The 26510-nt window shown below is 39.8% G+C and overlaps 2 protein-coding genes across 4 annotated transcripts in view; both read right to left on the bottom strand.

Moving 5' to 3' along the window:
• serinc5 (serine incorporator 5) overlaps positions 1–3931 on the bottom strand; it is a 28202-nt gene extending 24271 nt beyond the window's left edge. The window contains exon 1 of the mRNA XM_047380427.1: positions 3668–3931. Coding sequence (XP_047236383.1) covers positions 3668–3694 — 27 coding nt within the window. The 5' untranslated portion in view covers positions 3695–3931. The remainder of the gene's footprint in view (positions 1–3667) is intronic.
• Positions 3932–8412: 4481 nt separating this feature from the next.
• Positions 8413–17858, bottom strand: cdk7 (cyclin-dependent kinase 7). Of its 3 annotated transcripts, none has more exons than XM_047382506.1 (12): positions 17725–17858; positions 17466–17525; positions 17351–17384; positions 17206–17273; positions 17042–17110; positions 13244–13354; positions 13035–13153; positions 12502–12601; positions 12325–12411; positions 12096–12245; positions 9333–9480; positions 8413–8775 (listed from the first exon to the last, which is right to left on the bottom strand). In XM_047382506.1, exons 1-12 carry the CDS (start codon positions 17788–17790, stop codon positions 8747–8749), a joined length of 1041 nt encoding a protein of 346 aa, XP_047238462.1. In that variant the 5' UTR covers positions 17791–17858; the 3' UTR covers positions 8413–8746. The 3 variants fall into 3 exon arrangements, with proteins under 3 accessions (XP_047238462.1, XP_047238465.1, XP_047238463.1); XM_047382509.1 differs by having other exon boundaries at positions 9342–9480; XM_047382507.1 differs by lacking the exon at positions 17351–17384 and having other exon boundaries at positions 17206–17300; positions 17725–17805.
• Positions 17859–26510: the final 8652 nt, after the last annotated feature.

The raw sequence follows: 26510 nt of genomic DNA, 5'->3' as shown, positions 1-26510 counted from the left end.
GTGGCAGGGATTAGAACTCCCTGTGCAGCAATTCAAAACTGATCTTATTGTTTGCGCTTCATTTTCTCCTAATCCTGCCCCTTTTCCATCATCCTGGCTCTATGAAAGGCACAGGAAATGGAAGTGAGCCTCCCTTAGATGAGGGATGTGCATGTGTAATTAAATTTCTGCCCAGACCAACTCAGCAGCAGCAGTGACCCTGGGGTCAATATCAGTCTGGTAGTTGTAAAAAAAAGACACTAAGCATTAAAGAAAACACTCAACTTGGTATACCGGTCAGCTGCTTATCCTTTAACAAAGTACTTCTAATACCTCCGGGTACTTCACATAACTCAGGGACAGCACAACAACCAATCATTTTCATTCACTCTCAAATTGAAGCTGCACAATATATCAAATCACAAGCCTCGTCACTTGGATGCTATATTAGGCTATTAAATTTCAGTTATATGTTTGGCCAGTGGGATAAACTTTTCCTGCTGAGGATCACCACAGATCTTAGAGGACTAAATGCTAAAAATTACAAAGAGTAATGGAGACAATGTGATGAAAGAAAATAAAGAGCCAAGAAGATGTAGATTATTTTCAACCAGAATTATCAACATAACATTCAAATAAATGACATATTGATCTGGATTTTGTGGCCTATTTCTAATCTTAGGTTTTCTGCCAATCTTAATTTTAGCTGATTTTGATTTCTTTCTGTTGTTAGCAATCACTAATTATTGTTCGGCATGCCTAACATGACTAAAACAATGGCCTCTTTGTGTATTTCCCATAGAATGTGGAGCAAGAAATAGCTCCCCACAATTAAAAAATTATAAATCACTTAAAGGAGCATATTTTCTGTCATGTGTTCAGCCTTCCTGTTATCTCCCCTCTCAGACTAAATCAACTGCAGGCATGCCGCAACGTGGCCTAGAAAACAAGGGGGACTTGAATTTAAAATTTTAATGATGGCAATCCATTGTAATTATTATGATAACCATAACAGTAACAATAATCACACAAACAGTTCCCTAAAGATAAAAAGCACACATAAATTGCATCAATCAGTTTCTTCATAGATGTTATTTATCAATGATGTCATAGAAGCAACAACTAAGGTGTAAATCCGGATTCACCAGCTTACTTGTCTTTCCACCCCTAACAATAATGTCACAGCTGCTTATTTTTCCCCTTATACAATTCATTAAAAAGCTAGTTAAGTTGAGATGTAGACAAGTACCACTAGACGTTTTGCTCAAGCAGTGACCAAGAATAAATTACTACATGAAGATTTGTTTCCAGTTGTGCAATTGTTACAGCAAACAAATGTATGCAAATGTACTGCATACTACGTATTGTGACAAATTCTGTAAAATCCCAAAACTCATTTTCAGAACAAAGAATCAACTATACATGTCAAATCCAATTTTTATCTAAAACAATCAGTCAGATACTCTGCAACTTTTACCTAGATTAGCTCTGAGCTGTGATCAGACAGTCAAATTGTAACTTTTTTCTTTATTTGTTGCTTTTCATTAAATGCATCAAAACTAGGAATTTTCACAGCTTTCAGTTTGCATCACAAAATCAACGAACAGCATGTCCTAGGTGCACTTTTTCGATTAGGTCAAAATCAGATACATACAGGGGTTGGACAATGAAACACCTGTCATTTTAGTGTGGGAGGTTTCATGGCTACATTGGACCAGCCTGGTAGCCAGTCTTCATTGATTGCACATTGCACCAGTAAGAGCAGAGTGTGAAGGTTCAATTAGCAGGGTAAGAGCACAGTTTTGCTCAAAATATTGAAATGCACACAACATTATGGGTGACATACCAGAGTCCAAAAGAGGACAAATTGTTGGTGCACGTCTTGCTGGCGCATCTGTGACCAAGACAGCAAGTCTTTGTGATGTATCAAGAACCACGGTATCCAGGGTAATGTCAGCATACCACCAAGAAGGACGAACCACATCCAACAGGATTAACTGTGGACGCAAGAGGAAGCTGTCTGAAAGGGATGTTCGGGTGCTAACCCGGATTGTATCCAAAAAACATAAAACCACGGCTGCCCAAATCATGGCAGAATAAAATGTGCACCTCAACTCTCCTGTTTCCACCAGAACTGTCCGTCGGGAGCTCCACAGGGTCAATATACACAGCCGTGCTGCTATAGCCAAACCTTTGGTCACTCATGCCAATGCCAAATGTTGGTTTCAATGGTGCAAGGAGCGCAAATCTTGGGCTGTGGACAATGTGAAACATGTATTGTTCTCTGATGAGTCCACCTTTACTGTTTTCCCCACATCCGGGAGAGTTACGGTGTGGAGAAGCCCCAAAGAAGCGTACCACCCAGACTGTTGCATGCCCAGAGTGAAGCATGGGGGTGGATCAGTGATGGTTTGGGCTGCCATATCATGGCATTCCCTTGGCCCAATACTTGTGCTAGATGGGCGCGTCACTGCCAAGGACTACCGAACCATTCTTGAGGACCATGAGCATCCAATGGTTCAAACATTGTATCCTGAAGGTGGTGCCGAGTATCAGGATGACAATGCACCAATACACACAGCAAGACTGGTGAAAGATTGGTTTGATGAACATGAAAGTGAAGTTGAACATCTCCTATGGCCTCACAGTCACCACATCTAAATATTATTGAGCCACTTTGGGGTGTTTTGGAGGAGCGAGTCAGGAAACGTTTTCCTCCACCAGTATCACGTAGTGACCTGGCCACTATCCTGCAAGAAGAATGGCTTAAAATCCCTCTGACCACTATGCAGGACTTGTATATGTCATTCCCAAGACAAATTGATGCTGTATTGGCTGCAAAAGGAGGCCCTACACCATACTAATAAATTATTGTGGTCTAAAACCAGGTGCTTCAGTTTCATTGTCCAACCCCTGTATATGGTCTGAAGCATAATTGTGAATAATAGCGTAATTCATTCACGTTAAATTCCAAACTACAACCTCTACCAGCAAACATAATTTTTCTGCCTGTCTTAGAAAAAAATTTTAATTAGCAAGTCAGAGAAAAATTGGAAATTGGTATCGGCCGGAAGAAGCGTGATTGGTGCATCTGTACATGTATCAAATACAATGCAGACATGTTGACATTCCTCCACTTTAGGGTGTAAATAAGTGACTTTAACAATATTATAAGCAGAAAAAACCCCAACCAAGATATTACTTCACAGATGATGGAAAAGCACTTAGGGCAGCTCCCAGTAAAGTTTTAGGAGTCAAGAGGAAGATGATTCGTAGCGGCTGAGATGATGCAACAACTGAAATCCATCGTGAAGAAGCGTTTACAGCCAACTTCCAGAGAAGGGTGTGCAGGACCAACCTTTCTGCAGACCTCCAGCTAAGCTAGTTTTCATAGCTTCTTGTTTACAGCACCGTTTTTAGCTAGCTTTGCCTCGTTTCGCTTTGTCTTCGCCCCCACAGTGACCTTCTCCAGTGGATCCAGAGCGTGGATTAATTATTTCTTTCATGCTATGAGTTAATTAGGACAACTGGCGAGAAACGCCGAGGTAGCCTCATTAGCTAAAGTCGAGCAGAAATGAACACAGACTTAAAGTGTAAGCAAGAATGAAAGCGCTGGACGCCGCAGAGGCTTCGTTTATCACCGCAGGACAACGACACAGAAGACAGCAGCCTGTTTATTGTTCCTCACCTGCGAGACACAGCATGGAGTAGACATCCTGCTGCGAAGAGTGACTTGATTCTGCTTCGGGGTGAGAAAAGATGGCTGATTTCCTCCTCTTCTAACATGAAACCACGAGTCTGTTCTTCTCAGACTGCTCCGTCGTTGCAGTAATGCTCCCTGCCAGCTTGCTTCCTCTGTCCTTCCTCTTCCTCCTCCTCCTCTTCTCTCCTCCCACTGAACACAACGAACAAAAAGCTTAGTTCTGGGGTGTCAGTTCCAGCAAGGAGAATTGGGATTAATAGACGCACTCCAGATGGGTTGGGGGTTTATACTGGGGAGATGGTGGCAATCTTGGTGGCATTACGATGGGTAGAGCTTGCACAGTTAAACAAGGTGTTAGTATGCTCGGACTCAACCTCTGTCCTCTCAAGTATAAGATCATCCCATTCAAACAGTAGACAGGATATTCTCTATGATATACTTGTTGTTATTCTCAGAATTCATCAGTGGGGTGGTATATTTCAGTTTCTGTGGGTGGCAGCACATGTGGAGATCAATGGGAATGAAAAAGTGGACAAACTGGCAAAAGAAGCTCTAAAAAAAAAGTACAGTGGAAATGAGGGTTAAATTGAATAAATCTGAGGTAGGTCCAGAGTGCAGGGAGGGTATAGGAAAGAAGAATCTGTTATTACAAGAGTGAGGATAGGACATTGTTCACTAAATAGTCCACTATACATAATAGGGAAACATGGGGACAAGGAGATGTGAAGGTTGCCAGGAAGGAGAGACAGTTGAACATGTGGTTTTAAGGTGTAGAGGTTACAGTGTATATTTTGAGGGAAAGATTGAATGAACTAGGAGTAAAAGAGTTTACTCTGAAAAGTATTTTGGGTTTGGGAAGTAGAGCACAATTACGTCAGCGACTTGGTGTCACGTGATCTCAGGCTGGTTAGTGGAGCACAGAGTTAGTCGATTCGCGTTGCGCATGCGCTGTCATACTCCTCACCGCCAGTAAACGTAGCGCCGGAATGGGAGGTAATTCAGTCTAAAAAGAATATTAGGAGCAGAGGGGAGATAGGGTGGAAATCAAGAGTATTATAAATAAAGCATTGTTCTTATTTTTATGAAATACAAAACTAAAACATAGAATATAGTGGGTGGAGATCTACAATGATGTACAGTAGGTGGCGGTATGCACCTCTGAATTTGTTGCGAACCGCCAGCAGAAGAAGAGAAGAAGAAGCACTAGCGCAAAAAGAACGGACCAAAAACTGCGGCACAAAGCCAGATAATGTTAAAATGTTTATATATGTCTTAATGTCGTTAATATATGCTCTTGGTCCATCATCTTGGCGCTAGTACTGCTGCTTCTTCTTCTCTTCTTCTGCTGGCGGTTCGCAACAAATTCAGAGGTGCATACTGCCACCTACTGTACATCATTGTATAACTCCACCCACTATATTCTATGTTTTAGTTTTGTATTTCATTGCGGTGAGGAGTGTGACAGCGCATGCGCAACGCGAATCGATTAACTGTGCTCCACTAATCAGCCTGAGATCATGTGACACCAAGTCGCAGATGTAAATTTGTATTCTCATAGAAAATAAATCATATTCACAAACTGTTAAAGCATATTGTATTCATAAAGAATAAACCACAACTGTAAACTTGAACTTTGTGTTTGTAATTTCGTGAAGCTGTAACATTTTATTTTGTATTCTTATCGAGAAAATATACAATACCTCTTTTGGATTTTACTAATCCACAACTATTGACTAATAAGCACACATTTCCGTCTTTACATACACATTGTTTTTGACAGCGTTCTTACCCCATAGTAATGCCCCATTAAGTTGGTCGCCAACCGCCGTAAAACTTTAAGAAGAAGACCGGCTTGGCTGGACGAGATTATAATTGTAGTGCTGTTGCCAGGAGGAACCTCCCCTCGGTTTCTTATTGAACGTGGAATTAAACAAGGTTGTCCTATTTATCCTTTCCTCTTTATAAAAGCTGCTGAAATGTTATCTATTTTTGTTAAAAACTCTAATATTGCCCCTCTTAATATTTTTGTAAAACAATTTATCATAAGCCAATTAGACGATGATACCACTATTTTCATGAAGAATATAAATGAGACCCCCAAAATATTTCAAATAATTAACCGTTTTTTAAAAGCTTTTGGTCTTATGGTGAATTTAAACAAATGTGATCTAATGTCTATTCATCCCACTCTGACTGAATTTTATAACATCCCAATAAAAACTTCAATCAAATATTTGGGTGTATTTATTTCTATAAATCTGGATGAAAATAAAAAGCAAAATATATGGAAAGTGATTGAGAAATGCCAATCTAGACTCAATTTATGGTTATTAAGGGACATTACTTTATTTGGTAGAATATATTTGACCAAAAATGGAATCCTTATCTAGATGTATTTATCCAGCTTACTCCCTCTCAATCCCTAATAAAGCCATTAAAAAAATAAACCAGATTAATTATGACTATATTTGGAAGAAAAAGATACACTACATTAAGAAAATAGATATGACCAAATACTATGAGGATGGAGGACTTCAGTCTATCGATTCTGATTTCATGAATGGTACTCTTAAAATAAATTGGTTAAAATCATGTCTTAATTCTAATAGTCTATGGTTTCATATTCCCAGATCTGTATTTGATAAAATGGGTGGTATGGAATTTATCCTGAAGTGTGATTTTATGATTCAACATCACCCCGTCAAACTTTCACAGTTTCACCAGCAAGTGTTGTATTGGAAAATTTTGTACAATCATAATTTTACACCACACAATTCACCCATATGGAATAACCGCTATATCACTGTAAAATACAGGTCGTTGTTTAATAAGGACTGGATGGAAAAAGGTGTTTGGTCGATACTACATTTAGTCGACAGATATGGCCATCTTTTGTCTTATGATTTTTGTTGTAAATACAATTTACAAGCGACCCAAAAGAATTTTAAACGTATTATAATTGCCCTTCCTAAAGCTATGGTATGTTTGGTTGCAGGTACTTTGGCTCAGTCTAATACTGTTCCTTGTTTACCACAATGTCTGATTGGAAATTGTTCCTTTAAGGACTCCAGCTTATCTAATAAAATCATCAGACACACTCTGGATAATATTTTGTATCCAACTATTCCATTTAGAAATTCCATATGAATATGAGGCTTTGTGTGCTGATGTTTTGGACTGGTTATTCCCTAAAATTCCCAATAAATTCTCAATATCTTCTCTGACAGAGACATAATATATGGCCTTATTTTGGACAATCCAAACAATGACTTTCTTATCAACACTATTGTCATCCTTGGGAAATGTTTCATTCATAAGGCCAAATACCTTAAAATCCAGCCAGTTTTATGCATTTCATAATGACTTTCTGTTATATCTCAAATCTCTTAGTAGAATGCATAATAAAAATGCACTAAAATTACTCTCTTTAACTGAAGAATATGATTTAAAAGCTAAACCCTAGCCCTTTTATTTCAGATTTATTGTTATTGTCCTATGTTAGACTATATATATATATATTTTGTTTAATGCATCTTGTTTGTACTTGAACTCTGTTATTCTTGTATTTTGCCTTTTTGTTTGTAAATGAACAAAGTGTTTCTGTTAATAAAAAAAAATAAATTGTAGTGCTGTTTGTCTGTGATCCAGCTATGCTTTCCTTGCCTTTATTGTGCTGCAATGTGCCGCTGTTCTGTTTTCTTTTCCTGTTTTATTCATGAAAAGTACTTTGAATTGTCCTGTTACTAAAAATGTGCCATACGAATTAACCCTTTTTGGAAATGGTGTCCCAATACAAGATCGTTCCACACATGTAACATATTTATTCAGTAGTACAGGTAACATGTTATTCACCCCCAACCTGTATATATATATATATATTTTTTACATATTAAGGAGGGTCCAAGCTCTATTCAGCTTTTTTTTCTCCCATGTAATTTCTACCCTTGCCGTGTATCTGAGCTGAGTGGAACCCACGCTGATAAAGCTGCCAACACAGCTCCATGTGTTGCTGTTTGCCAAAAGCGTCACGACTCATTCTCACACAATTCAGTCAATGTTGGGCTGCCATCAAAAGCCAAAGCTTTACTGTGCTTGTTTACAAAGACATTCATTAATGGGAAGACTCTTTCTACAACACGGCATTCCCTCTGCTCAGATAAAGAGTTGACGAATTAATGTTTGGGACTTTAGACAGCTGATGTTTGGATTTAAGCAGAAAATGGAAATGTGCAAATGATACACTTCTTCTCCTCTATACAGTTATTTTTAGCCAAAGCAGCAAGATGCAGCACTTCTACAGGAAACATCGTTTGAAACTAAAAACCGGAACATCGACCAGACGGCTCTTAATATTTTTGTTGCTTGAATTAAATTTTCAGTATGAATCTAGCATTTATAAACCACACAATCACCAGTTCACATCTACTGTATATTAACATTGTACACCACCCTAAGCAGCAAGGTTGAACAGACCTAATTGGAACAGCGGCCTCGCTAATGGTGTTGCAGAGCCGGCAACACCTGTTGTCAAATCTGTGTGTGGAAGCATGTTTTGAGAAAGGACATTTTAGCAGGACTAAATGATCTACTAGCAAACAGTAAAACAACAACAAACAGAAAAAATTATATCTACGAGTTTGATTTTACAAAAAACTCAGACCAACTAATACATGTTCTTAAATAATACCAACCGTTTCACGTGGAGATTGTCAAAACCAATACGCTAAATGTCAGATATCCATTCACACCATTTATTGGTAATAGATAAAAAAAATACAACTTTCACCAAATGAACAAGACTTGTGTTTTTTTTAAGCTACAAATACAAATATTCCAATGGATGTCCAGAGTTGAAGTAGCAGTGAAGAACCATCTTCAGTCTGAGTCCAGCAGCACACAGGATATCTTGAGCTAACTCAAGGGCGCATTGCCCATATAAATACTAGAGCTCCTAAAAAGTCCTAAAGTCAGTCGCAGCTCAATCTGGATTTTTATTTGATTCCAGTGGAGATTCCCGCATTCTGAGAGAAATGGATTTCTTCTGATTTACCAGGTCCCATCTGGTCAGAAAATGAGCTTCTTCTTCATTACAGCTGAAAAAAAACGACATTACGTTACAGCAACATTACAGACTGGTTCTACGTATAGAAAATACCATATTGAATGTCTACAAAGTATCCTACCATAAGTCTTATAACAGGCTCTCTGTGATATAGCCTAGAGAACACAGCATGAAGTCAAACCCAGATATTTTCCAAACCAAAAGAGGAGCTGGAAAAAGCTTTGAACCTCCCAGTAAAACCAACACTCTGCTCTACTAAAGCAATCCTTCCCACTAAACGCTACGCTATTCTGCTTCAGAATATTCAGCATTTCTAACTTAAGCTGTAATTACATCCAACACCCACTGAATTGCTAGTTTTAGTGTTAGGGTCTATTAGATTTATACCATTAGTTTGCGGACGATGAAAGTTACATGGTTTATTAGGTAAAGATTTGAATCATGCTTTATAAAACTTGGGTCTGACTGGGCTGTCCTAAAATTTAAAGTTAATTTCATAAGGAGCAACCAGGTTCAAATAGGGGTACAATAGTAAATTGTTGGGAAATAAAGTTAAACTTAAGGATGTATAAAATGCAATTATTATACATTTATTACTTGTATCCAAGCCCTCTATTTTTCTTTTGAGTCCAACTATTTCCTTCTCCCTCAAGGCCCCTGCTGAGCAGTTTGGTCGGGGTAGTTGGGGGCCTGGAGTTGGGCCCGGGCGATTACTGAAGTACTTCATCTTTAGAGCCTGGAGAACAAAGGAAAGCACTGTCAACATGGACTCTGGGGAAAGATAGCAGCACTTATACACAGTAACACATAGACAATTAATGTAGTATGAAATAATAATACTAATCAGTACCTCAGTGATCAGAGGTCTTTCAGTCTTAGAAACCTGGTAGCCACTGGTGGCAGATGAGCCAACCTGATTCTTAGACCAGGGGCCCCAGTAGAGCAAATCAACCTCTAAAGTCAAAGCTGTTTTTTTGATGAAGCTGTATAGCTTTTTATTTACTTTCAACCAAAATGGTCTGCAATACAACACAGGCCGATTGGGTGCGCAGGGATTTTCCCCCAGGGATGCACAATGGATACGTCTGGTAGGTGTCTGGTAGGCCCACCACAACCTGGACTTCCCGTTCAGTTCCACTGGCGAGAGCAGCGAACGGCCACTTCAACCGTCTGACCGATAGAAACATACACCATTCATACAACTCGAATTTTCCCTTTTTCCCCCACACTACAACCACAAAATTCAACATATTTTATTGGGATTTTCTAGAACAGACCAGAACAAAGTAGCGCTTAACTTTGGAGTGAAGGATAAATTAAAAATAATTACTCTCTGGATTGCTCAGTATTTAGCTCTATCCACATTCAATTAAATTCAGTTTATTTATATAGCACCAATTCACAACACGTCGTCTCAAGGCACTTCACAACAGTCAGGTACATACATTCCAATTAATCCTAACCATTGAACAGTGCAGTCAGAGTTAGTTATTTATTCAAATTGGATAAAAAGTTTTTCTGTCTCAAAAAAACCCAGCAGATTGCATCGAGTCAGTGACTTGCAGCATTCACTCCTCCTAGATGAGCATGTAGAGACAGTGGAAAGTCACTGGCGTTGACTTTGCAGCAATCCCTCATACTGAGCATGCATGTAGCGACAGTGGAGAGGAAAAACTCCCTTTTAACAGGAAGAAACCTCCAGCAGAACCAGGCTCAGTGTGAGCGGCCATCTGCCACGACCGACTGGGGGTTTGAGAGAACAGAGCAGAGACACAAAGAGAACAAAGAAGCACTGATCCAGGAGTACTTTCTATGGGAAGGAAAAGTAAATGTTAATGGATGTAGCTCCTTTAGTGGCTTCATCTAGAAAGAATGAACAGATAAACTCTGAGCCAGTTTTCAAGGTTAGAGTCTGAAAGAGAGCACATAGAGTTAGTTACAGTAAAGATCAGTCAATTGCTATGTCTAGGAGAGAGAAAGGGTTAAACACTGAAAGACAGGGCTATGTGGATCATCGGTAGAGGGTGAGCATTAAGTTGTTGCCAGCAGAAGCTTGGACGATGCACCTCTCCAGAAAGGTGTCACAGGTAGGTGTCACATTGCCATCAAGTCTGACCAGCTTCCCAGTCCCTGAAGAAAAGCAGCCCCACACCATGGTACAGCCACCACTTGCAGTGTGAACATAGCCTCAGAGATCTAATTACACTTGCGAGGCATTGTAGCATCGTTGCTTAGGTGCCAAGGAAAAATTAAGGTTTATTTAACGAATACAGTAACTGGATTTGCAGAATATGCTGAATTTCATGCAGCATATGAGCTTGAAAGTGGTTACTAAAAGGTTACCGGTATACTTAATTTTTCTTCTCTAAGTAGTCAGAGGTTAGTGACCTGGATTGGGTCATCTCTGACTTGCTACAATCGGTAAATGTCCTTTTCCTTCTATTAAAGTGGAAAACTCCTCCCTTTAAATCATTTCTACCCAGGTTATCCTCCAGCCGACACCTAAGCTGTGTGCCCATTCATAAATAAACACTACATGCTACTACGTTCACAATGCAGGTCTTGGTGCCCAATTCCGATTTTTTGCTGAAATCAAATTTTTTTGCATGGTTGTTTAAACTGCAAATTAAATGCGACCTCCATCAGACTTCAGTCTAAACGGTTCATGACACCGAATCCCACAATATTATGACCACATCATAAGAAGATGAAGATAGATAAGAAAAAAAGAAAGCACAGCTACTAACAGCAGCCTTTTGTGGAACTGTGACTGCTATTTCTGGAGAGAAGTCTGTGTGGATGTGTAGTCTAAGCCGGGACAATGATGTGAAAGTTGAATGAAATGTGCAAAGTGGCAAAAATCAATTTTTTTTTTATGTAAAAAGATCCAAATGCCTTTAAAAAGTTGGATATGGGTCACATATCAGCAGAAAATAAATAAAAAATCAGAGTTCGGCCAAAAAAAAAACCAAACTAAGCTGCTATATGAGACAGCCTCTATCCTGACTAATAGACACAGAGGAGCAAGGGGCAAAAACGGTCATTTTTTCATTTCATTTTTAAGATATGTCATATTTTTTTTTGTTCCTGTACAAACATTTTTTTGTAAATATATTTTACAAAGCCCTATTGTTCTGCTGTGTAAGTATGTATCACATTATTAATTAGCTTTAATTCAGAAAATGTTATTTATTTGTAATTTTTAGGATATCCTTACATATGGGGGTAAAAACAATTTTCGCTTAGAGAACAAAATTACATTAAAACTTTCAAAGCCTGTCTTTTTATGAAAACTGCCCCACTAATATGCAGGTGAGAAGAGCTGCTTTACATAAGTATATATTTTTTTACCTGTGTAGCTGTGGTCCTCGTTGATGGGTTAAAGGTAAAGAGGCCATGTAGGAGCTCAAGTAAATCGTCTTCAGCCGCACTAAATATGTGCTCCAGAGGGGTGCCAGGAAATATCTTGAAGGACACATAATCTGGTAGGCTAGTCATTCCCTGCAGAGATATTTGACAGATAAATGTTAAAGGTCTCAGATCACAAAGAAATTAATAAACTACAAGAACAGATACAGACAGGCCAGGTTTCTTCTGTGGGAGTCCCGAGAGCTTCAAAGATTTTGGTCAGTTGGTCAAGATCGGAGTCTCCAGCAAGAAATGGTATCTGCAGCGAAGAAGTTAATTAGAATGGAGATTGAAATAGTTTTACGGCATAGTCCGTTTTTATTAAGTGCTTGAAGTGAGGGTTCTCTACCCGAAGAAGTAACTCGGCCAGGATGCATCCCACAGCCCACATGTCAACTCCCACACCGTACATCCTGGCACCAAACAGGAGCTCAGGAGAGCGGTACCACCTAGAAGAGATTAAAAAAAGGTCATAACTATCATGTTACAAATTTGGTTCAGTTGGTGAGAAAAGCTTATCATTCACAGAAATCCCACTTGCACTTTGCCACAAGTCAGTTAGGGAACACAGTAAACATATGGAACGTAAACAAATATCAATAAATTGGAAAGTATGAATAAATGCAGTTAATGTGTGCAGCTTAGTGATGAAAACCAAACGTCTTTATGTAACTGGTGTCCTGACAAAGCCAATTTCAATTGGGTATGTTTTTCAAGAGCAATATTTGTGTCACAGCCATAAAGTTACCTAAAAAGACTGAAAAGAATTAATGAATAGTTTTTTTATTATCACTTGTGACAAATGTCCATATCACCCACCCCTAGATCCAAGCAACATATGGCTCTTTGTTGTTCTGTCTGTACTAGAACAATATCTCTAACCTGGTAACAACTTGATGTGTGTAGACTCTGTTTGGGCTGCCAAAAGCTTTGGCCAAACCAAAATCGGCCAACTTCAACACTCCGTTCCCGTCTAACAGCAGATTATTGGGCTTCAGATCCTGGAGATGAAATAAAACCAGTAAATATACACAGGATCAAACATGTGCTCATCATATGCATGTCTCTGCTGCGTTTAAGTGTTCTCTCACTCTGTGTAGGACCCAGTGTCGGTGCATGTACTCCAACCCTTGTAGCGTCATCAGGATGTACGCTTTAATGTTGGCTGGAGTTAAGACAAGGCTGGTGTCTTTGATGATGACCTTAAAAAAAACAAGCAAAAACTAAGACCTAAAATCTAAAGCAGAGCTGGATATGTGATGAATGATTAACAGGGAAAAGAAAACAGAGGAAAATGAAGCAAGTAAGATCTAGGACTAAAAACTAAACGGTTTTAGTTCATCTTTACACTGACCCCTCTCCACAGTTACATGTATTCTCAGAGGGCATGTAATTATAACCCGTAATCATACGTGCCATCCTCCGCTTCATCTGGGACTGGGTCGCGGGGGCAGCAGACTTAGTAGAAGCGCTCAGGCACCTCCTCCAGCTCCTCCGGTGGAGCCCAAGGCGTTCCCAGGCTAGCTGAGAGACATAATCCCCTGGGCCTCCTTCCAGTGGAACGTGCCTGGAATGCCTGGCCGAGGGCTTCGCCAGACACCTGCCAATTATGTCTGGCTTCCTCCTCTTCCAGCGAATCCAACTCACCACCAGGTGGTGATGGCTGGACTGCTCAGTAACTCTCTTCATCCGAGTGTCTTAAGAGAAGAGGCCGAAGGTCTGACGACACGACAACAAAGTCTATCATCGACTTCCTGCCTAGGATGTCCTGGTGCCAAGTGCACTGATAAACACCCTTATGCTTGAACATGGAATTCATTATGGACAATCCGTGACTGGCACAGAAGTCCAATAATGAAACACCATTTGGGCTCAGACCGGGGGAGACCAATCCTCCCAATCAGATCCCCCCAGCTGTCACTGTCATTAATCACGTGGGCGTTGAAGTCCCCAAGAATGACGGAGTCCCCGAGAGGTGCACTGTCCAGCACCCCCAACAGGGATGCCAAGAAGGCATGGCACTCTGCACCACCGCTTGGCCCATAGGCCAAAACAATAGTCAGAGACCTCCGCCTGACCCGAAGGAGCAGGGATGCAACCCTCTCATCCACCGGCGTAAACCCAAGCACGAGACAGCTGAGCTGGTGGCGGCCCCACTGGGAGGTTATGTAATGTCATTAGTAATAAAAAGTAATAATGAGAACATACTGTTAAAATAGTCCCTCAGCTTTAGAGAAAAACATGAGCATCATACTTCAGCCTCTCTTCTCCTTACAGTCTTCTCCCCACAAGCTGCTAATGACAGAAATGTATTTCCAAGACGAGAGTGATATTGATTTTTCTATAAAGCATATTTATCTTGCGTCATCGCTGAGTTAAAGTCTAAATGCATTAGTGGTCAATGCTCATCTGGACCTTGCATGAAAAAAAAGGCTAATGGAGGTCTAAAAATATAAAGGTTCTGGTGCATTTAAGCCTTAGTAATGCCTTCAGTCTTTATCACCACGCTTATGTTTTTATTGCTAATCGTAAATGTGATATGGCCTTACTATGAAGGATTTCCATCTTTGTTTAATGAAGAGGAAACATGGAAACTATTTTCCCAAGCACTTGAAAAAGGGATATAATAACTGAAGAACAATAGCTTTTAGGTGATTTTTCCAAGATAATGAAATAGCATAAAGTGATGAAGAGTAAAATGTAAAACAAAAACTTTATGAACTTTTAAAAACTTTTTACTGACCTAAATCTCCAAACGAAACAAAGTTTACTGCAGCCTCTGTTCTCAATCAAGAAAACACTTAAATGGGTCCTGCCTTACAAATTGGAGTACACCAAAAGATCCTTAAAATCCAGACATCATGCTGCAACCCAAGGAAATGTAGGAATGAATGACTACCAAAGTAACAGAACTATCAGTCTGGAAAAAGGCATTTCTAAAGCTGTAGGACTCCAGCGTAACACACTGAGAGCCATTATCCACAAATGGCCAAAACATGGAACACTGGAGAACCTTCCTAGGAGAGACTGGCCGACCAAAATTAGACCAAGAACGCTTCGGTGACTCATTCAGGAGATCACAAAAGACCCAAGAACTACATCCAAAGAACTGCAGGCCTCACTTGCCTCAGTTAAGTTTAGTGTTCATGACTCCACCATAAGAAAAAGACAGAGCAAAAATTGCCAATTGACTTCCATGACAAAAACCACTATCGAGCAAAAGAAAAAAAAAGACTTGCATCAGTTTTGACAGAAGACTTTATGATGATCCCAAGAACAAGACCCCCAACCATATGAAAGAAATTAGAAAAGCCTGGGAAAAACAGTATATCTGCTGTAATAGTAACACAGAATTTCAGAAAAGGAACATCATACCAACAGTAAAACATGGTGGTGTGATGGTCTGGGCCTGTTTTGCTGCCTCAGGACCTGGAAACTTTATTGTGGTAAACGGATGCATGAATTCTGCTGTCTGACAAAACTGCCTGAAGAAGAATATCCAGCCATCTGTTCATGATCTCAGGCTGAAGTGCAGCTGGGTCCTGCAGCATAATGATCCAGCAAGTCCACCTCGGAATGGCTTAAGAAAAACCAAAAGACAACTTTAAAATGGCCTAGTCAAAGTTCTGACCTGAATCCGATTGATGATGGGCCATGACCGTAAAAAGGTGGTTCATGCACAAAAAACCCTCCAATGTTGCCGAATTACAATGGTTCAGCAAAGATGAACGGGCCAAAAATTCCTCCACAGCAACATAAAAGACTCAAAGCCAGTCGTCACAAACACTTGATTTAAAGTTGTTGCATTTGAACGTAGAATTTTGTGTTCGATGTGAAGTTTATATATGGAGCATAGAGTAATGCAGTACTACTCCACCCCAGCCACCGCTGTAAACTGCAGGTCAGCTGGCTAAAGAAGCCTACATACACTCTTTCTCTGGTTATGGGGAAGATAAGAGCTGTTTGGAAATCATTCCAGGCACAAAAAACATGGACAACCCTGTTGTGTTAAAGCTACAGTTGATGAGCTACAAGCAACATCTCTTTTAAGTTCTGGCTGCTTAACTGAGTCGACAGCTTGACCAATTACTAAGCTAGAAATACTCTATAGAGCAGAACAGCATAAAAACATAATATTCTACATAAGCATATGACTACTACTCCTAACTCTATCTGGCAAGTCATTGTTAAAAAAATAAACGGAATAAATGTTAGAGATGATATTATCATGACATGTGACGTTGCAATAACATTACATAATTATGTTTAACATAATTTAATGTGTTATTCAATATTTTAGCCGAATTAGGAACAATTGTTGCTTTCTGTTTTAAGCAACTATATGATTTTATACTCTTAAGTTATGTTAATAGTGCAATACCATATAACTGATCTGTTTACGCAGGGTTAGAATACTGTGAGAATCACAAAGACCATCCTAGTCTTGACTACAGGCTTGGTGCATCTCATCCTTATGTCCTTTGCTCTTATCTCAACTGTAGAAAATGTGAACATGATTCCCATGTAACCTGGCTGTGTATTCACAAGTCGTACTTGGGATGGACACTAGGCTCCTGTTTATTGAGGAAACCTGGGAAAGATTCCTTCTACATTGATGTTTTTGGTGTTTAAATAACTGGAAATTTACATATTTAACTATTGTATTTTAGGAGAGATGTTGAACATAAGCCAAACAAATCCCATAGTTATGCAAGTAAAATCATCTAATGCCCAGAGATTAAAAGGACAGAGCAGTCCTGGGTTCGAGTCCCGACCCCGGCGACCTCTGCTACATGTGTTCACCCCACTTCCTGTCTAACTATTTCAAATAACGAAATAGGCCACTAGTGCTGCAAAGAAAATCTTTTAAAAAAAGAGGCAAGTCTCACCTCCAGGTCGGTTTCCATGAAATCAAACACCAGGCTTATGTTTGATTTATGTCCAAAGGCATCCAACAGCTACAGTGTATTAAATTGAAAACAAACAAAAACACAATTACCAGCATTTCTCAAAGGTTTGGACACATCTATGATGACAAAAACAAAATGTTTACCCCGATGATGTTTGGATGATGCAGCTCCTGGAGCAACTTGATCTCTCTGAGAGCAGTACGGTTTATACCTGCCAGGACAAACCTGCACTAATCATCTGCAGCATGTGGTTAGAATAAAAATAGTTTAAAGGTGGTCATAATTTACCATCTTTGGCCTCCGTTCTGTGGCCGACCTTAATCTGAGAGACGCATGAAAACAAGCTTGGTGTTATTAGGCAGAAATTACTATAAAAGTATAGCAGTACACGTTGTTATTGTACCTTCTTAATTGCAACTATCGTGTCAGTCAGTTTGTCTCTGGCTTTATACACTGTGGCGAACTGCAGAGAGGACAAGGAGTAGAACATATGTTCATCATATCTGGCTGAACTCAGCAGCCTACAGCGGCAGCACGGCTTTGTTGACATTAGCGACTAGCTAAAGCTAGTCATCTCCCTACAATGCTCTTTGTAGAACTGAATAAACAGCATGAAAACCAACAAAAATGTGAATTACTGTCTGAATTTAAAAATAACCTACCTGTCCCTCTCCAAGGAAGTCCAGTTTCTCGTACTGTTTTGCTCTGGTTTTCACTTGAAGCGCCATAATGGCGGCTAACAGTCTCACCGTTTCATCAACACACACTTCCTGTCCTCCTATTAAAAGTCCGCTGGTGTTTTCTTCTACTACCGGGTTAAACATAGGCAGTTTCCATGCCCCACCTGCGCCACCTAGTGGTTGCGGCGGCTCGATAGGATGTCGAGAGAAAATATTTAAAAAGGTGTGCCAAACTTATAGAGACATACCAAAAGAAGCATTGAGGCTGTAATGACTGCTAAAGGGGCTCAAACAAAAATAATTGGCCATTGGTGAAAATATTTACGTACCAACTAGGTTTAAATGGTTACATTTTTCAGAAATTAAATCCCCCAAAAATTGCAATGCACTGCTCAATGTTGGAGGAGATTCACCATTTAGAGAGGCTGTAGTCCTTGACGCAATTCATGACTAGGGCCATACACTGCATGTCTTCCTTTTCTCTTCCTGCCAAGATACTAATGACTACAGGCCACTAGTGGCAAAAACACTAAAGCAAAAAAGTCTAAAATCCCCAAACCATGTTTTCAATTTGTTGGCATCTGCTGCTTTGTGTTGATAAAAAAAAACAAAAACAGATTGGTTTTAGAATTGTTTTTTAATTCTAGAAAAACAATATCCAGAATCACATTTTAAACCAATCCACAAGATCTCTAATGGCTTAAAGGAAAACACACCAATCTGGTATAAGCACCACACACTGGCAATAGGTGAGTTTACCTGATTTCAACTAAAATAAAAGAGGCAAGAGTATGGCAGAGGGAGACTTCAAGGAACTAAAGTGAATTTAATTTTTTATTAGCTTTAATCTATATATCACTATGTCTGTAATGAATCTACATGTTTCATTTTGTGGCTTGAAGACCTAAAACAATCAATCTTTTGACAACATTGTAATGTCCCATCTCACTAATCAACCGTGGTTTAAGACACGGTTGATTAGTGCTTTATCATTACATTTCATGAAGTTTCTTTTTCTTTCTGCAGGCTCTCTCTACACCTCAAGGTTACCTCTCCCTTCCTGCTTCACAGATGCGCTCATTTGAAAAGCCAGTGCACAGAAGAAACGGTGTGGTATTTTTCATCTAAAAAAGATAAAAGTGATATTGTTTTACAAAAAATGATGATGCTGATTGTACATGATTATGATTTTGTACTTCTAGTTGTCCAAATCTGTGTGGCTGTTTTGATCCTTGAGTGTAGAGTCTCACAAACTAGGATATTGTCTATTTTCAAGAAAACAAGGTATTTTAAAAATACCATATCATGATTATTTCATCCTCCAATAAAAACTTACACTTACAATAATTGAATGACTGATCTAAAAAAAATATTGATGGTTTTCATAAATAGAATAAAAAAAAGCTTTTAAACCTAGTTTTTGAAACTGTTGAAATGTTTATTATTGAACATAATTATTCTCAGAACTTTTGGCAACAACTCCAGTGGCTCCTAAAAGTCTACACACCCCTGTAAAAAAAATAAACAGGGCTGTGTAGACTATTGAGAGCCATTTTAACTGTTCTAGTTTAACTGAAATAATGCCTCTCAGAGATGTTTTTCTTGTCGTCATTGTTACTTTTGTCATCCTCCCACTCCACTTCCTCCCACAATGTGGAAATCACTCATGCCGTTTTCATTCGACTTATTTTCACCCCTTATTTGCTGGATGAACTGTTAGTGTCCTAGCGTGTGAGTGGTGGTGGTGTTTTTAGGGAAAAAGTTATTTTCGGTTTTACAGCATGTGCATTTGTGTCACTCTGATAACTGTGTTTTGTGGAGAAGAATGATGTCAAAGTTTTGCACAAATTAATTCAGGTTTTGTATAAACAATATATAAACAATAATCTTTTGAGTCAAATTTCTGAGTCCATTTGGTAAATGATCCTAAACGTTTATGTGCTGATTGGAACAAAAAGGTGACTACACTTTCTATACAACAGATGGAAAAAAATGTCTTCCCAACAACCCCGACCAGCTTCCATGTCCCTGCAAAAGAGTAGCATCCTCAAAGCATGACGCAACCACCACGTTTCATGGTGGTGGCCTTCAAAGAGTGCTGTAGGGTTAGTTTTTTCCACCCCCCACACATGCACGCTAAAAATGTTGTTTTCAATCATGTCCAAGGCTCCCCTGTGTTAAATGACATTGAGGGACTCAGGCTACTTCCTATAAACAGAGGCTCAATTAGGTGCTGCACTGCTGAAGGACATTAAACGTACAAATGCACACAAGGCTGGAGCTCTCTGATTTGTTTTCATCTTTACTGTGCAAACTTCATGACTAATGTTTCGACACCATTAGAGTCACAAGTGAACACAGCAGCAAAGCAAGTTATTAGACAACCTTTGGACAAAAATCATTAAAAGCATAGCAAAGTCATGTTATAGGTCTATTGGTCAAACAAAATAAGGTTTGGAGCTCACTCATGTGTTAACTGTACTGTTAAACTCCCAAAGCATTTTACCCAACTCAGAAAGAGCATAACATATCATAAACCAATAACATAAGAACATACACAAAATATTAAATAACATAAAAACATTTACAGTTATATGAAAGAAATTAGAAAAACATCTGGCAACAACACATTAGAGGAAACCTGACAGATCCACTGTGTTAAGAGTAAAAGCATAATTATATCATCTCCTCTAGAGGTGAGAAGGATTTTTTCTATTCCCCAAACTTTAAGAATGCTGCAAAGCAGTGGGTGTCCTGTACATGATGCAGGGTAATAGAAAAGTCCAAGTTTAGTGTGCGTATGGCGGTCTTACGCCCCAATATGTGAGTCTTTAGAGCTCTTTGTTGGTCCAACATAATCCAGACCAGAAAGACCTGTCGAGGGTGACCTGCTCCTCTTGCCCCCAGCCCCCTTCACCTAGACACCCAGCCCAATTGACCTTGCATTGAATAAGCATGTGCAGAATATGGATGGATGAATGATATGACAGACGGATGTTTGTCAAAGATATAAGGAAAACTCAGAAAATGCTTGTTAGCAGTTTGGAAAAGAATGAACACAAAGTCTCTAAATTAAAGTCTTTTCATTTTAAATGTCAGTTCAAATGTTTACCCATCTGTTTTCAATCATTTTAAGTATAACAGAATCATATTCCTGATAGTCTGCCTTTTTTCCACCATTTTTTCCTTCCACTGGTTTTGACAATGGTCCCCCAGGACTGTTCTGTCAGTTAGGAAGTTTTGGTAATCCATGCATGACTGAGCACATCTCTACATCCCATCCCCATTCAAAGTAAAATACCACCACATCCCACAGGATTAGGCACGTCTCCTCTCCTCTAACCCCACATGTCTTCTGCCTCACACATTCACACAAACATACACTATCTAAACACTCACCACTGACTTTCATTTTAATGTTAAGTTTGACAGGGGGAGTGTGAAGGATCAGCATGCCTACTTCACCGCCCCCTTAAATGTATGCATGTTCTTGGTCTGACAGCTCACAGATGTGAATGACAGTATGTGTCCATGCAACCGAGAAGAGTAGAGATGACGGGAGGAAAAAAAGGGAAGCAGTCTTTTCTGCCACCAAATGATCGACCTTTAGAGACACAGTGGATGAGCTGAAGGGTAATGCTGTTGTCCTGTAGTTACTGTAACTCAGAGGCTTTAACGTGTAAGATGAATGTGACACATTGATTTCCTCTGATTGGGGATTGATCTGAGGACATTCTTGTCTTATTGCCTTCAGGTTACTTTTGAGGCACAGGGCCAAGGATGTCTTTAACATTGTGTAATTTTATAACCACAAAGTGTTTTTAAATTAATTAGGATTTCATCTGATGTACCAAGACAGCAAGATTTATAAAAAATGTAAAAACAATCTGAAGAGAGTGGCCTGCATTTGTATTCAGCCCGCTTTACTCTAATACCTCTAAATAAATATGTGGCGAAGAGAAATCATCAAAGACACTAGAAGAGGCATATGCTAACTCTGGAAGAGCTGCAGATATCCACAACTCAGGTGGTTTTTGCCCAAAGAAAACCTATTATTGAGACCTGGGCCTAAGCATTGCTGGATGAAAACGGCACAGCAGCGTGGAAGAAGGTGATCTGGTGATCTGGTGAGATAAGACCAAATGGAACTTTTTGTTCTACATGGAATGTGTTGTTTATGGTAGTAAACACAATCCCCACTGTGAAACATGGTGGTGGCAGCATTATGCTGTGGAGATGCTTTTCTTCAGCAAGGACAGGAAAGCTGGTCAGAGTCGATCATAAGATAGATATAACTCAGGACAATCCTGGAAGAAAATAATAGAACGGTTTAGATGAAAGCATATTCATGTGTTAGAATAGCCAAGTCAGTCACACTCCACACTTTTCAGATTTAGTTTAAATCTGTGGCAAGACTTGAAAATAGCTGTTCAGACTATTGACTTGGGGGGCCTGAATACAAATGCACAGAAATTGTGAAAACCATATGTCATTTTCCTTTCACTTCACAATCATGTCCTATTCAGCGTTGGTCTATTACATAAGATCCCACAAAATACATTAAACTTTGTCATGGCAATGTGACCAAATATTAAAATGTTAAAGGGTATGCATACTGTTGCAAAGTACCTTACACCTCAGGACTCCCCAATGCAACACTACACAGTGTCACTTATTCTGGTCTTTTGTCAGATGAGCAGATGGTGGTGCTGTCGGGCTGAGGTGTTGTATGCGTACTCCCCCCAGTTCAAGAGGGCAGGAGGAGATTGAAACCACAATGCTGTTTATCAAACTTATAGGAAGTGGGTGTTGTTGAGCGAGGACATGTCGCACCACCACATCCTGCCACTGGGAAGCTGCTACAGATGGGACAGTACTCACAATGTACAGTAAACAACAAATGCAAGCAAATATCTTTTTTGTATGTAGTGTGTGTGCATGGGCGAGCGTGTGGTATGTGGCTGCTTCCGACATTGTACCTTATAGTTACGATTCTTCAAAGAGGAGGCTGTTCGAGGAGTCAACGTGCAAGATTTCACCCAAGTTTTACCAGACATTTTTTATTTACTCTTCATTGCAGCCTCACGCTTATGCAGAGTTGCTTTTAGCCGCCACCATCACCAAACCAAGTATGCCGCATTGACATGCACAAAAAAGTGTGCAGTTTTCCCTCAAGCATGGCTAAAAATTATTTGCTTATAGGTCAGATGTTTTTTTATTTCAGTTTCATTAAAGCACTTTTTAAAAAAAATAAAAGTTTCAAACGTCAGTAAAACAACTTTGACCCTGTTGTTGGACATGTAAGCCCTGAATGATTCAGCATTGTGTTTCATACACCTGCTGCATGTTTCTGTCTTTGTTTTACTCACAGGGGGAAGTGGCAGTGTGTTCTCATGTGGGGAGTTTTCCTCGTTTCTCTTTCTGACTCTTTCTCTCTCGCTCACACACACACACACACACACACACACACACACACACACACACACACACACACACACACACACACACACACACACACACACACACACACACACACACACAGATGCAGCTGTATTTGACCACAGGCACAGCTCTAACACAACAGGATGTTTCAGGGTGGATGTGTGAGGTGTGAAGGTTCACAAAAGCTGTGACAAACATCATCTGATTCTCAGAATTTATTATTCATTATTCAGTGGTCTAATACATGCCAACACTTTTGATCTGTTGCCTCTTTGGGTCTACATACAGAGTAACAGCATGCAGGCCCGGATTTAAACACACATTTATGAAACCTGACTCTTGAGTAATTGTACGACATTCAACCACGCATGGTCCGCAACATCATTCACTTTGCCCTCTTCGTTCCTCACAGATGTTTGCAGTGACAAGACAATGAGAAAACAGAGGGACAGCCGAAGGACAGTCTTTATCTTCTTTGCTGCAGTGTGTTTACAAGCGATGTTGGGATCCATCAAATTGGCGTTGTCAGTCCTGTGTTCCTTTGTTTCATGCTGGAACTGTCAGGCTGAATTTACATTAAGGCCTCTCCCCACTGTTCAGCACTGTCCTCCTTCAGCATGCACCAGGCCTTGTGGAGGACTTCAAGATGAGCCCACTTGTCATAGCTCATCTCAAATAGAGCCAACATTATGATAATGTCCCTATAAGTAGCAGGGGGATGGGTGCAGTGTCATCTCCTCACAAAGATGGATCCAGCAGGGACTCCACAGTCAACTGCATTTAGGGCAGCTTTGTTGTTGTCTTTGCTCCCTCATTTGCATTGTTGTTTCTGTTCCGGTCCGCATCTCCTCTCAGACGTCATTATCGCTCTCATTAAAGCAATCTCTTTCTTTGCCCCTGAATGAAGAGCGAAGTCTTGCAATATCGTTTTATGTCCCTTTGTTTGTGTGTCTGTATCCTCTGAGTCTGGTTACATATGCACAGCACATGTGGCCAATTGAGTGCTCAGAAAAACCAACATGCCGCTTGCAGAAATGCTCCATTTTAATCAAATGGTCTAAATAGCTTGCGATTTGTTCAATACGTTGCGGAGGCTTAGTTGTCTTTTTTGTTGCAAAAAAATGAGAAATGACAAAAAGACACGGCAGATGTAAATAAGTACTGACTAAATTTTAAAGTTTTTTCTCAGCAAATATATTTCTAATGGGGCTTTTGTCATGCCCTTCAAATCACACGTTGGTAACAACCTGCATATACAAGTTAAAGAAAATTTGTCAGTAAATTATGTGTAATAAAGTAGACCCAGATAGGGAATAATCAAAACATAAAAAAAGAAGCCGAGAAACTAGCTGAAAAACAACAGTATTTAGAAAATTGTCTTACCCTTATCACTGCCAAATAATGTCAGCTGGTGTAGCCTTAAATGATTGCCTATAATATAGCCTATAATGTTAGGCCCATAACATCATTTTAATTACCAATGTATGTCACAAGAAACATTTTATGTTGTGTGAAAGCAAAAAGCTCTCTCACGAACTTTACATCCTTATGGTTGTAGGACATGTACATTTTTCCAAGAACCAAAGATCAACTGCAGAGAGCCTTAGAAAACTTGAATTAGTAGGTACAGTTTCTTCATGAAAACCACAAATAATGGCCACTGCGATGGCCTCTTAGTCCACTAACAGCACAGCACTCCACTGTTGAAGAAAAAGAATGCCGAAACTTGTTTATAGTTTGCTACAGAACATTTCGACAAGTCGGTTAAATACTGGCAGAAAGTAATCTCATCAGATTAGACCGAAATGAAGCTTTTTGGATGGTATTGCACACTGGAGCAGCTGTGGTTTAGTGGGAAGGTTGTGAGTTTTCATACCAGCTTCCCAGGCTGGATGTTGTCCTTGACCAAGACTTGACCACACCTTGCCTACTGATCTGCACATATGTGAATGTGTAAGCGTTGAGTGTGTGGCTGTGGGAATGTAGCATTAGACGTGCTTTGAGTGAAAAGCAGTACATAAGTACAGTCCATTTACCACTATGAAACACCATAGCAACAGCGAGGTTTGCAGAGCATTATGATGTGGGACAAAATGTTCTGGCAGACTTATATAACTGAAGGAACAAGGTATTGAGACAAACTACATTAGAATCTTATGATGGAGACTGATCCCAAACACACGACAAAGGAGACTCTCAGATGATTTCAGAAAAGCAAAATAAGGCTGCTAGAATGGTCCACTAATCTGAATCCGGTTGATAATCTATCAAAGGAACTGAAGATCAGATTGCATGGATGGGAACCCCAGAACCTTAAAAAATGCTCCGTATTACTAATATCTCCATACAGGAGATGTCTTGAAGTTGTCACTCCAAAAAGGCATTTATTCCTTAGTGGCCAATAAATTTTAGAAACTTGTTTAACACTGAATCCCTGTGTTATTTATCTAAATACTCATAACTTAATATGTGGATGTGTTAGTTTGGATTCTTTGTATGTGTGGATTACTTAGGTTTTACTTACTTGTCCTTCTGTAAGTGCTTCAGGATGGATCTAAAATGATGAGAGAACTCAACATGTTTTCTGCAGCTTATGCTTTAGAGGTTGTTATCTTTGGAAGGTAAATTAAGGAGAAGAGTCAATTCGTGTGTTTCTGTGTGTATCTGCAGCAGGAGACGGCCTTCAATGGCGTGCTATCCAAGAAGACATTTACTTCATTAACCTCTCCAGATCAGCAAGGCCTCAGCAATCAGCCTCGTCACATGTCCCATTAACTTCCCCTTCTATCAGGATGGCCCTCGCTCCTCTTGACACCCACACATTTATTCTTGCATCTAATTTTGTTTTGCAACACACAACTGCACAGTCTGTGTTTCCAAAGACCTGTCCTTCTGCACTCTCAGATCAACACACTCCTCTGCCTCTGTCTTGGCTAACCCCATTACCTCTGTGGGTCCCAGGGGTCCTTTGGCTCTGATGAACCCTCAGCTGCCCTGTGAGATTAGTGAACTCCCTGAGAAAAACTGCCTCATTGATTGAATGCGAGTCTCTCTCCTGCTCACAATGTCAGCTCAAGGTTGGCACGTCCACCTTCCTTCTCCTTCAGTCCTGTCAAGTGCTGCTGCTCTGTCATTAATATTAGAGTTATTTCATCTCTGCTGACTACGCTGCTCATGTTTTTACAGAGGCAACAAAGCAATTATTGACATTCACTTGAGTTTCCTTTCCAGCACATCTCTCCATTGGCCCCACTTAGAGCATTTATTAAATGTTAGCTCATTTTTTCCTCACCTCCTCCTTATCATCTTTCCATCTTCTCCTTCCC

The sequence above is a fragment of the Girardinichthys multiradiatus genome, chromosome 12 (assembly GCF_021462225.1).
Source record: "Girardinichthys multiradiatus isolate DD_20200921_A chromosome 12, DD_fGirMul_XY1, whole genome shotgun sequence".
NCBI lineage: Eukaryota > Metazoa > Chordata > Actinopteri > Cyprinodontiformes > Goodeidae > Girardinichthys > Girardinichthys multiradiatus.
Note: the sequence above shows the minus strand (reverse complement) of the source record. Positions and strands in the feature narration are given on the sequence as shown.

Excerpts from the sequence above, each read along its gene's own strand:
- cdk7 (XM_047382506.1), bottom strand. The coding sequence starts at position 17,790 with ATGGCGCTTCAAGTGAAAACCAGAGCAAAACAGTACGAGAAACTGGAC. Across the intron at positions 12,602-13,034 it reads ACACATCAAGTTGTTACCAG|GTGGTACCGCTCTCCTGAGC; the intron begins GTTAGAGATATT and ends AATCTCTTCTAG. Across the intron at positions 12,412-12,501 it reads TGGCCGAGTTACTTCTTCGG|ATACCATTTCTTGCTGGAGA; the intron begins GTAGAGAACCCT and ends TCTTCGCTGCAG.